The 13,048-nt window shown below is 36.0% G+C and overlaps 1 protein-coding gene across 2 annotated transcripts in view; it reads right to left on the bottom strand.

Annotated features, from left to right (window-relative positions):
• Nucleotides 1–2,490: 2,490 nt before the first annotated feature.
• The window catches only part of Malt1 (MALT1 paracaspase), a 59,526-nt gene continuing 48,968 nt past the window's right edge, over nt 2,491–13,048 (bottom strand). For both annotated transcript variants that reach the window (XM_047526643.1, XM_047526644.1), the window contains 6 exons: nt 12,394–12,468; nt 11,489–11,616; nt 8,159–8,308; nt 6,357–6,514; nt 4,200–4,325; nt 2,491–3,012 (listed from right to left, as the gene is read on the bottom strand). In XM_047526643.1, the coding sequence (XP_047382599.1) occupies nt 2,572–3,012; nt 4,200–4,325; nt 6,357–6,514; nt 8,159–8,308; nt 11,489–11,616; nt 12,394–12,468 (1,078 nt within the window). In that variant the 3' untranslated portion in view covers nt 2,491–2,571. The remainder of the gene's footprint in view (nt 3,013–4,199; nt 4,326–6,356; nt 6,515–8,158; nt 8,309–11,488; nt 11,617–12,393; nt 12,469–13,048) is intronic.

The following is a 13,048-nucleotide window of genomic DNA, read 5'->3' as shown; positions in this document are numbered from 1 at the left end:
CAACCTAAAGCATTTCCAGTTTATATTGTTAAACATCTCAAAATTCCTCCCACCAATTCCAAAAAGTTCAAAAAGCTTCTGAACCACATGGTCAGGTTAGTCACAGCAATTACCCCACTTCTTGGTACCAATTTCTGTTTTGGTCGGCTTTTTTGCTGCTGTGACTAAAAGGATCTGACCAGCACAATTGTAAAGCAGCAAAATTTTATTTGAGGGCTCATGGTTTCAAGTCCTAGTCCACAGAAGGCTGGCTCCATTCCTTGGGGAGGTGAGGCTGAAGATCATGGTGGAAGGATGTGGCTCACATCATGATCAGGAAGCAGATATGAATATACATACTCAAAGCCACACCCTACGACTTCAGTTACCACTCAATCTCTATTATGGGATTAAATCCCCTTATTGGGTTAAGACTCTTACAATCATTTCTCCTCTGAACCTTCTTGCATTGTCTCACATGTGAGCTTTTCAGGAACACCTCATATAACCCCCAAATCAACACTTGTACAACTTTTGTGGTCATTTGTAGACATGTAAAGACTAGTGAAAAATTCATCACCCAGTACATGTTCCCAGATGAAACCTAATAAGGCAATGCTCTGACTTTTTGCTTCAGTTCTCATGGAGATGACAAAAGGATGGAGAAGGTGGGAAGCAGTTCACTGTAGTGCAAGAAGCTCTGGCTCAAGCATGACAGGATTTGAATTTCAACTCTGGCACATGTTAAGGGAACAGACTCAGGCATATCACTGAACATATCTGCATCACATTTTTACTTTTGAAAAATAAAGAAAACAGAATCTGCCTGAATGGGTTGTTTTTAATATTCAAGCTTATTATCTATATGAGGTATGTATGTCACATGTACACACACACACATACCTATTCTCCTAGGAGCAGGGGTTCCATAGTCACTAACTGAATGTTGTGGTAATTTATAGAGCAAAACTACCGTGAATAATGAGAACTGACTATACATTAGCTTAAGTGATTTTTAGATGTTAAACCAAGCTTCAATTTCTGGTATAAATTCCACTTGATCATGGTATATAATTTTTTTATTATGCTGTTGGATTCAGTTTGCTAGTAATTTATTAAAGATTTTTGCATCTGTTTTCATAAGGGATATTGGTCTGCAGTTTTCTTGTCTGGTTTTAGTGTCAGGGTAACACTGGCCTCACGGGATGAGTTTGGGAAAAGTTCTCTCCTCTCTTTGGGAACAGTGTGCAAACAGTGGGTGTTGATTTTAATGTATGGTAGAATTCAGTGGTGAAGCTATCTGGGCTTAGAGTTTTCTTTGTGTGACTTTTAAAATTACTAAGTTAATCTTTTTCCTTTCTATTACCAATTTCCTTTTAAACCTGCTTTTATATAGGACACAAAATGATAAACATACTATCTCTTAGGCCCATTTTAAATTACTAATTCTCTATTTTTCCTTGTTATTGCTAATTGCATCTTAATTCGGTTTTTAGGTAGAATCACAAGTGATAAGAATATTATCTCTTAAGTCTTGTTAAATTCAAGAAAGCTGGGCCAGTGACACACGCCTGTAATCCCAGCAGCTCTGGAGGCTGAGGCAAGATGATCATGAGTTCAAAGCCAGCCTCAGCAACTCAGGGAGGCCCTAAGGAACTCAGTGAGATCCTGTCTCAAACTAAAATATAAAAAGGGTGGGGGAGTGGCTCAGTGGTTAAGCAGCCCTGGGTTCAATCCCCAGTATCACCCACCAAAAAAAAAACTCAAGAGGAAAGTATACGTCATCAATGTTTGGAAGATCAGATAAACAAACAGATACCAAAATTATATCTCTATTCTTAACTCTGACAACTAGCTTCAACACAGATAAATATTTTATCATTTCTCATGTGGTTTCATAAAATTATAAACAAGAAATATTAGCCTATTCTACAGAAGGTTTATATACAAACTCTTAACTGACACTTGCAGCAACATCCTATAAGTACAAACTAAAGTTTACACATTCCTCAAGATAATATACAGATATGCATATCTACCTACCTGTCTTTCAACCTATCTACAAAAGTAACAGCTGTCTCAGAACCTGTCAGGAAGGCAGAAGTAGAGAAAACATGGGAACAGAATTCTGAAGGTCTCAGTTCTGATGTCAGCTCTAACTTACACAAGAGAGTTCAATCTGTTTCTCCCACTGATAAAACTAGGTTAAACTTGATGATCAACAGGATTCTTTTTGGTGTAAAATAAACAATGACTTACTCCATAATAATGCCATTTCCGTTGCTACTACTTCAAAGTGATCAGAATGAAAATATTTTTGTTATATACATGTATACACACCCACACCCATAGGTCATTCTTAACAGAACAAGTCAACTACTTTCCAGTCTTAAAAGAGAAAAGAGCAAGAGGAAGATTGTGGTTAAATAATATAATTCCAACAACTCAAAGTCCTGAGCTTGCTTTGAAACAGTTGTTGGTAATTTTCTTTGTACATATATATATATATATATATATATATATATATATATATTTGCCTTTTCACAATGCCTCAGTTTAAAAGCACTATTTCATGTGAGACACCCCATAAGGTCACTTTTCAGAAATTATGAGCCTGTCAGGGAAACTGAATGGCACTTCATCAGTTGTTTCTACTGGCACATTACTTCTACCAAAGTGACAGGAGTAATGGTGGGTGTGATAATTTGAAATAAATGCATTAGGAGTCCGGCTGCAATGACACCTGTCTGATGGCATAACACTGTTTGAATTACTAAGATGTGAATGGTAGACACCATGGAATGAGTCCTGAGATGAATGATAGTGCCCTGTTCCCCCCAAGGTGGGTGTGGTGCTATGGTAAGGCCCCTCAGACATAAGACACGTCTGAAAGCAAGTCTTTCTGCCCAGACTCCGGTGCATGTCTAATTTAGCGATGAGAGGCTTTCCGACATTCACTTCCTGCTTCTCCTCCACGGTGTCTTCCAATCCTGAGTACTGATATGACAAACATACTGTGAAGATTAGATGTTCCTGAAAAGGAAAAGAAATGAGGTTTAGCATCTTATCAATGTGAAAAAATATCAATCTTAAGATATTCCCATACACAACAAAAAGCCATTCAGCCCTCTTTCCCAGGTTCCAATTCCCCCGGCATCCTCTCCCTCTCCCTTAAATAAAAAAAAAAAAAAAAAAAAAAACTGGTCATTAGTCAACTTACTTTTCCTACATTTAATACTTGGGAGTTTAGCAGAATTCTAGATCTTACTACTCTAAGTAATCAAAATCACAGAGATCTTATATTCCTAATAAAGAATGAAAAAGTATTTTCCAAGCAGTGGGGCTTTGCAACCTTACCCACTCCTACAATTGAAGGTGGGGAATTATCTTTTAAAAATAATCTGGCTTTACACCTACATCAAAAGCTTAAGATGGGGCTGGGGAGATAGCTCAGTCGGTAGAGTGCTTGCCTTGCAAGCACAAGGCCCTGGGTTCGATCCCCAGCACCGCAAAAAAAAAAAAAAAAAAAAAAAGTAAAAGCTTAAGATGTTTTAAAAATACTGTGAAATAATAATCTATGATCATGGGGGAACAACATAACTAAATAAGACAATGGTCTAAACCTCTAAGAGAAGAGATGACTTTATAAGTAGATTGGCTATGACACAGGTATATGTCTGATGTCCTCATGTCAAGTGTTCATTCCATTCCCTTAACTTTGCCTAATACACCATCATGCAGCTATGAATAAATTCAAAACTCAACTTTTCTAAGGATATGCTTTTATTAGAACCATGTAGAGTTAGCTTTTTTTTTATTAACCATGTAGACTTAGCTTTTCATTAGCAAGTCAACTAGAAATTTAAAAAAAGAATAAATAGAAATTCCATATTAATTTGCCGTATGTTTTGTAGAAAGTCACAGAACAAGGACATGATGCTTTGAAAATGCTAAAATATTTTAAAGTAGAAAATGCTCTATTTTCTTAACTTCTTAGCAGTATGGATGATAAGCACATACATTTTCACACAAAAGTCCCTCAAGCCACTACTGGGGACAGAATATAATATGAGAAAGGACACTGAGAGGACCCACTGTAGATCAGTTATTTCTACTTCAATTTAATACCCAATAAAGCAGCATATCCATGGATTATGCCAAGAGATTTTTCAGTTTCAAACAACTTTTCATTAGTAGCTATAAGCAGGAAAAGTAGTAACCTTTAATTTTTGCAGTGAACTGAGTCTTGTATAAAGGCAATGCTTAGGAAGATCCTTTGATACTAAATAGCTGCCAGTTTCTTCAGGAGTTCCTTTATTTGCATCTTTTGGATCAATATCCAGGTCCTGTGGGGGGGAGGAATCAGTGAATGTTATTAATGAAATCAATCAAAGTCACTACACTGTCTATTCATAGAACATTTTTTTTTTTTTTTTGCAGTGCTGGGATTGAACGCAGGGCCTTGTGCTTGCGAGGCAAGCACTTTACCAACTGAGCTATATCCCCAGCCCTGATAGAACATTTAAAAAAAAAATTTTTTTTTAGTTGTTGATGAACCTTTATTTTATTTATTTATATGTGGTGCTGAGAATCAAACCCAGTGCACCTCACACAGGCTAGGCAAGCACTCTACTACTGAGCTACAACCCCAGCCTCTGAAGAACGTCTTTTTTTTTTTTTTTTGCAGTGCTGGGGATTTGAACCCTGGGCCTTGTGCTTGCAAGGCAAGCACTCTACCAAGTGAGCTATCTCCCCAGCCCTCAAAGAACATCTTGATAGATATTGCTCTCATGAATTTGGCCTGAGGAGGTAATCCCTTATCCAGATCTAAAGAAGCAATGAAAACCACATTCTGTGATTATAACAGAATTGTAAGTTCTGTACTAATATAATTAAAAAGAAAAGTTAGCTCAGAAAGGTACTTTGCTTTCAAATTACTCCTTGAAACACTTATTACACTACTCAAGTTTCTTTTTCAGTGGAGATAACCCCATTAGTAATTGGCTAATTCTTTATATTTACTTGGGAAGGTGCAGGAGGAGTCACATGTCTAGAATATTTAAGAAGAATAAATGAATAAACTAAAGTCAGTCCTTCCCATTTTTTTCTTTTAGAGTCAACCACTGGTGAAGGATAGTTAGTGCCTTTCTGCTTTCCTAAAGGGAAGCCCAGGGCTCCATCCCGGCACACTGTGGCAAGCAGTGCTGGCTATCATTGGAGGTTGACTGGACCTAACTGTGGGATTCTATGTTAAATCATTTGCTTTCATATGAAGCAAGGAGTTCCATGAAGTCTTTATAAATAATAAAAGTGACATTTTGGATTTGTTTCTCTTAGTCCTTGCTTACTTTTCAGTTTATCATACCTATGCAGAAGAAGGGTATAATTTATTGGATTCTTTTGATCAAGACAAAATAAATATCATAATAAATGTTTGGAAAGAACAGAACTAGATTTCTATTCTTCCAATACATGACCATAATTTGACAAGTAAGTCTCATTATAATAATTTATATTCGAAATAATAATTTTTAAAAGAACCCCCCCCGTGTGTGTGTGTGTGTGTATGTATGTATGAATAAATAAAATATTTTATTCTTCTACATTTTACATTCTATTTAGGGTATGAAAAAGAAATCCTTTCTGAGTGAACTTTAGACATTTTTAAATTAGACAAACTTAAGGTATTTTGGCAAAATAATAAATATCACGACCAATGTTACCAAACTACAAATAAGTAACACATATGTTTCCCTTATATTTACCGTCAACTTTTAAGTTTTTAAGAGTTTAGAAGGTTTTTTTTTTGTGTGTGCTGAGTTTTGAACCCAAGGTCTCACATGTGCTAGGCAAGTGCTCTATCACTGAACTACATCCTCAGCTCAAACGTTCAGTCTTCAACATCACTGATATCCCTCCCCTCCCCCAGAACTGGGGTTTGAACTCAGGGGTGCTTTATCATCAAGACACATCCCAAACCCTTTTTATTTTTTGAGACAGTGTCTTGTCTCACTAAGCTGCCAAGGATGTTCTTGAACTTGTGATCATCCTAGCCTCCTGCCTAAGCCTTTTGAGTTGCTGGGATTATAGGTAAGCACTACCATGCCCAGCTAATATCACTAATTTTATTTATTTATTTGGGTACCAGGGATTTAACTCAGGGGCACTCCACCACTGAGCCACATCCCCAGCCATTTTGTATTTTATTTAGAGACAGGGTCTCACTGAGTTGCTTAGTACTTTGCTTTTGCTGAGGCTGGATTTGAACTTGCAATCCTCCTGTCTCAGCGTCCTGGGCTGCTGGGATTACAGGTGTGTGCCTCCATGCCCAGCTTAATATCACTGATTTTAAATAAAATAAAAGAGGAGAGACTTACAAGTGGGAAATCGGTAACATATGCATCACACATTATTATCTCAGATGGTTTGTGAACTATACTTGTATAGATTATCATGACATTGGAGAACTCAGCTGCAAATCCTAATTGAATCTGAACACCGCATTGAAATTTAAGACACATGCTTTCTGGAAGTTCTGAAAAAAAAAAAAAATAGGGACAACTTATAAAGAGTGCTTGGTAAGTTTTCTGATAAAATAGTTAATATCCTATATGGGACAGAATATGAGTAGTTTTCTTTTGCTTAAAAATTTATATAACCAGTATTGTTTAAACACATAAAAAATTTTTTTTTAAAAAGCTCATTCTGTTGGCTAAATATATCAAATCTTTTACTATAGTTCTTGTTCATCTACATATATACTTTTCTTAGTAGTAATCAAAAGTATACACACAATTGTAGATATATTTTCACTGATGTCTTAATCTTCATTACAAAAATTTTTTTTCTGGTGCTAGGATGAAATCCAGGGTCTCGTGAATGCTAGGCAATGCTCTACCAGTGAGCCCTTTTCATTTTTTATTTGGAGACAGGGTCTCACTAAATTGCCTAGGCTGGCCTTGAATTTGGGATCCTCCTCCAGTAGCTTCTGGGATTACAGGCTTGGGCCAGTGAATTGCCTTCATCCCAGTGGCCTGGGAGGCTGAGGCAGGAGGATTGCAAGTTCAAAGCCAGCCTCAGCAATGGCAAGGTGCTAAGCAACTCAATGAGAGCCTATCTCTAAATAAAAGTACAAAACAGGGCTGGGGATGTGGCTCAGTGGTGGAGTGCCCCTGAGTTCATTCCCTGGTACTCAGGAAAAAAACAAAACAAAACAAAACAAACTACTTGTTAAATTTGTTACAAATACCTTCTACCTGACATTTTGGTCTTATTTTATAAATGGTTTTGTTTCCTGTTGATCTTTACCACTGTCATTTTGTTGTTCAGACAATTTTGCAGAAAATTTTAAATACAATGTAATTATCTAGGATGTCAAGATAATATATTTACAGTACTTTATCTTTTAATGTGCTCTAATATGTTAATTTACCAAAAATATATCTTAGAGAACAAAAATTATTGTGAAAAGAAATATGCTTTATAGGAATTCAATAACTATAATTATTTTAAAATTATTTCTAGTAAGTTTCACAGAACAGATATTTAGAAATCAAGATAAAAATCTAAAATCTTTATTTCAGCCAATAATTCAAACTTACTTTTTCACTAAATCACAAAAGAATTACCAAAAGTTAATTAAGCTATAGATAGGATTTTTATTTCATCTTTTCCCTTTTATAACCCCTACCACTGATCAAGTGTCATAGAGAGAATGGCAATAATATTTATGAGGCATTCATGTCTCTCAATCTCAGCAATCCTATATAGCAGATTATTTTTTACCCTCATGTTATAAATAACATGTTTATCATGTGGTAGAAGCCAGGTCAGAACCCAGATTTGACTAGACAGCTACACACTTCAATAGTTATAACAGTATAAGAGAAGCTAAAGACAACATACTACACAAACAAAAAAATTAACTCATTTAAGAAAGGAAGAATAAAACATGATCAGTTAAATTTTACCAATGGTAAAAGTAATGGGCTAAAATTTTTGAGATCTTTAACATCAAATAAATTGGTACAATATCTATAAATGAAACATTTGAATTTGCCCACTAGGCCAAAAATTTTCAGTATAAAATTGGGAGGAAATATATTTAGTCAGAATAAAAAAAAACTTAATAATTTAAAGTAAGTTTATGATAGAAAGATTCCACAAGAAATCTACATACCATGAGCCTTGGCCCACTGTAGATTGCGCACTAGAGACTCTGCAGAATGAGCTGTGCCCTGAATTGGATCTGTGAGTGCTCTCTTTTCAGACAAACTGCTTCGAATCTCTAGAGCCTGTTTGCCTTTGGTAAGGTGACATTTACCCATATCTAAAAAATAAGAAAGTAAATATTATTTTTAAAACCATCAATTCTTTTGTTATGTTTAAGACATTTAGGCCAAGGACTTTCTCTCTTATAAATCAGGTTATATTTTCAATATAATCCACTGACTCTACAAATGTTTACTGAGCACTTATTATGTGCCAGACATAGATTAAGGTGCCAGGGATGTAACAGTAAGCAAATATACAAAAATACTAGACCAGTTTCAAAGAGTTGAGAGTATTTTTCTAAAAAAGAAGCCATGATAATTTTATGTCTATGTTGGCCTACACTATGACCCAGCAATTCTAAATCCTGAATTTATACTCCAAAGAAACTCTTGCAGGCACATTCTAGGAGACATGTACAAGAATGTTACAGCAGCACTATTTGTAGTAGCAAAATGTAGAAGTAACTCAAATGCCCATCAACAGGAGAGTAGATGAAAAAAAAAAAAAAAAACCTAGTAAGTTTGCATAGTGGAATTTTTACATATCAGTCACAGTGAATGAACTACAGTGATGTAATAATAGCAATCAATCTTAGCAATATAATATTAATTGAAAAAAATTCTAGTCAAGTCCTGAGAGAGTACATGTTCACCCAATATCTTTTTATAAAGTTAAACACAACCTAAAATAAAAATATCATGCTTTGGGGGAACATATGGAAAATTTTTTTTTCTTTCTTTCTTGGTAGTGGGGGACTAAACCCAGGGGTACTTAACCACTGAGTCACATCCCCAGCCCTTTTTATTTTTTGAGATAGGGTCTCACTAAATTGCTGAGACTGGCCTCAAACTTGCAATCCTCCTGATTTACGCTCCTGAGCTGCTGGGATTACTGGCATGCACCACTATACCTAGCAGAACATAAAGAAACTCAGTAAAACTGTGTAAGAAAGAAACCGAGGGCTGAGATGTGGCTCGCTCAGTGGTAGAGATGTTTGCCTGATATGCATGAGGCCCTGGTTCCATCCCCAGCACACATAAAACAAAACCAAAAAATTCACAAAAAAAAAAAAAAAAAGGAAAGAAAGAAAGAAGCTAAAGGAATGATAAATGGTATTTAGAAATGATTATTATCAAGGAAGGTGGCAGGGAAGAGAGAGGAAACACAATTAGATGTAGATTTCTGTAAAGGTCCTAGATTTGTATTGTGCATCTGTTCACAACATATATTCTCAGAAGTATGTTTGTGGGTACTACTAATTAAATAAGCTTTTCTGTTTTGTTTTATTTCTGCAGTGTTGGGGATCAAATCCACATGCTAGGCAAATCCTCTAGCACTGAGCTACATCCTCAGCCTGTTTTATTCTGAGTCAGGGTCTTGCAAAGTTGCCCAGGCTGGCCTTGAATTTGGGATTATCCTGCCTCAGTCTCCAGAGTCAGTGGGATTATAGTCCTGTGCCGCTGTGCCTGACTAAATAAGTATTTATTTCTAGCAGGTTTTGGAGTTTAAATAGCAAGATCATTTTCAAATACCTGAAAGCCAAACTGACGAACTAGATTAGTGAGCTTTCATTTTGCCATTTCAATCAACTGAATAAGACTGCACTGAACAGTACAAAAAATTAAATTCTAGAGCTACAGCTATCATAGCAAGCAATTTATTTCACATTTTGTTTTACTTGTACACAGCTGAAATTTGCAATTTTAATTAAGGAGACATGGTAGGTCTGAAAAAGATCAGCAAAAAGCAAAACTTTCCTAAGTTTATAAGAAATTAAAATATACTCACAGCACATACTAAGATGCCATTTGTTGCCATGGCAACTTGGTAAATATTCTATATGGGTGAGCATGGTCTTTTTCTTAAAAATAATTTTAAAAATAACTTTCATTTATTTTTTGTGGTGCTAAGGACTGAACCCAGTGCCTCAACTGTGCTAGGCGAGCACTCTACCATTGAGTCACAACCCCAGCCTGGTGTTTTTATTAAGTTTTAAAATAGATGAAATATTCATTCATTCATTCATGATACTAGGGAATGAACCCAAGAATATTCTGCCTTCGAGCTATATACCTAGCCTGTTTTTAAGAATTTTAAAAGTTTTCCAGGCTGGTCTTGAACTTGTGATCCCCTTGCTTCAGGCTTCCAGAGTACCACCACACCTGACTTAAAAAAATACCTTAAAAATGAAATTAGACTAAAACACTTTAGGGGCTCTGAAGCATCTTAATGGACCTCAGTATAAAAATAACTGATATAATCTGAAGGTTTTATTAATTAATTAATTAATTAAAGCAGCAGAACCTTTTCTTCAATTGAGCACTTACAGGGAAGTCCAACATGTAAAACAGATAAAAGCAGAATTTCTCTGGAAAAAAGCAGGAGGGTGGGGAGAAAATCCAAAGCCCTGGCAGGCTACATTAAGTGACAGAGTGGTTAAGTCATGGGCTATAGCTAAAACATCTACATTGATAAAAACATGAAAATAAATGTGATTGACAATTGCTAATGAAATAACTTACACTCAAACTGTCATCTCTGGAACATCCATGAAACTCATTTTCTAGGGAGTGCTAGTGTGCAGAATTGCCTTCTTTTTGGTCTGGCTCATAAAAGGGTATTTCCAAAACACTAAAATTTATTGATGTAACAGATACTTATTCAGGCCTGACATGAGCATAGCCAGCATTGAACTAGAAGGTAGGGTAGGGACAAGAGGACATAGAAGATGCAGCGTTAGCCCTCTAGAATCAAGCCCTTAAAGCAGGTTTCAAAAATACAAAGTTTACCAATTAAAGAATGAACTTGGCTTTTTCTATCAAGGCATCAAAATTTCTGTAAGTTTCGCTCTCTAATCCCAGAAGAGATTGCTCAGTGGCCCCTTTTCCCCCTTTTCTTCCAGGCAAGTACAGTGGGCAGCATCAAGGTATGAGACATAGAAACAAAAGGTAGAGTGCGGAGGATCATTTTACCGCCCTGCCTGACGTCAGCCCTGTCAGCTAAGTGGCATTGCATAGATGGCATGCAGCTCAGATTGCATGGAATTATATAAGAAGAAAGGAATTATATAGCAGAAGCACTGATGAACATTACATTAAAAACTGCTTTATAAAATAGATATCAATTCCAAACCCACATGATACTAATAAGAATAAAATAATCATCAAACAGGGAGCCCTGAATAGGTTTATCTCCCCCTCCTTTTTCTGAGTTGTTTTCTTCCATGAAATTTTACCTTCTGCAACTTCATCCAGTAACACAGTAATTTTTTTATCTTCTAATAATCTATCTTTTAAAAATTTCATGAAGATTCCATTTGCCAATCCAGAATGCTGGATTTCAAAAGCTTCTGCTCCTTGACACCTTAAAAACACCAAGAGAAAGAAGTGAAATAAACAGGCACAGAAAGTCAAACACCACATTCTTTTTTTTTTTTTGGTTGTAGATGGACACAACACCTTTATTTTATTTATATGTGGTGCTGAGGATCGAACCCAGTGCCTCACACACGCGAGGCAAGCAAAGCACTCCACCACTGAGCTAGAACCCCAGCCCCAACACCACAGTCTTAATTATACATGGAGGCTAAACAAATCAAAACACAAAAGCAGAAGGCAGAACAGTGGTTCCTGGAGACTGGCAAATGGGGGAAGTGGAAGTTGCTGGTCAAAGGGGAAAATGCTTCTGTTAGACAGCAGAATAAATACGTATCTGAGGTGATGAATATGTTAATTTGTCTGATCAATCACTTCACTTTGTACTCCACAAATACATCAACTATAATTTGTCAATGTCCATTGAGTAAGAAATTAAAGCAAGAAGTTTTTAAAGAAGCATAACGCTTGCTACCTAGGGTGTCGTACAATAATGAGCCTCATTCTCTCTCTTGCTCCCCTTCAATGACATCCCTAATTAAAGAGTTATCTTTAAGCAGGAACTAAATGTACTGGGGCTTAGTAATAAAATACCAATATATTTGGTGCTGATGTCAAGTTTTTAAAGCATTGCACCAAAAACATGAAGGAGGCAAATTTATGCCTAGTTATCTATGCTGCATTATCTAGGCCTCTAATTGTCAATCTAAAGAAAACATCAAAGAAAAAATGAAGGAATCTCAACATAAGCATAAAATTTTCTTACGTGGCATATCCAAACACAATATTGGCAGTGACTTTTAGTGCATCCAAGATTGGAATGGTATCATCATAATCATTTCTATTTAAAAGGAGGAAAGGAGAGGTTAGATACAAATGTGAAAAGTTAAACAGTATTTTTTAAAGAATATAACTATTATAATTAAAAATACAATACAATTTTAGTATACATTATTTAAAATTACAGGTTCCAAATTCCTTCATCTAGTCAGCAACTTATTTACCAAAAATAATTTAGGGCTTCCACACTATTAAGAGCAGATAGTCACATCTTCTGTTAGCTTTAAAACTGGAGGTGCGTTTGAACTCAGGCATTGGGTTTTGATTGGCAATTGCTGAGTAAGTGAAAAGCAATAAATCTGTGAGGAACAATCATTGGTTCTGTTCCTTAGTGATGCAGTGGCAGGCAAATGGGACCCAAACCTTTAAACATTTGCTTTAGCTTCAGTATCCCTTCAATACTTGCAGATCCAGGGCTGACTAGTGACGTGCCCTAACTTTACACTCTACAGGTGTTTCTTCTTCTTCTTCTTTTTTTTTTTTTTTTTTTTTTTTTTTAATTCCTGAAGGAATAACTGTAGTGATTGTCAGAGACAATCAGAGACAGGTATTCTGTCAGAGACAGATTGTCAGAGACGGGT

The sequence above is a fragment of the Sciurus carolinensis genome, chromosome 15, assembly GCF_902686445.1.
Source record: "Sciurus carolinensis chromosome 15, mSciCar1.2, whole genome shotgun sequence".
In the NCBI taxonomy this organism is placed as follows: domain Eukaryota; kingdom Metazoa; phylum Chordata; class Mammalia; order Rodentia; family Sciuridae; genus Sciurus; species Sciurus carolinensis.
This window is presented reverse-complemented; position numbering and strand designations above follow the sequence as displayed.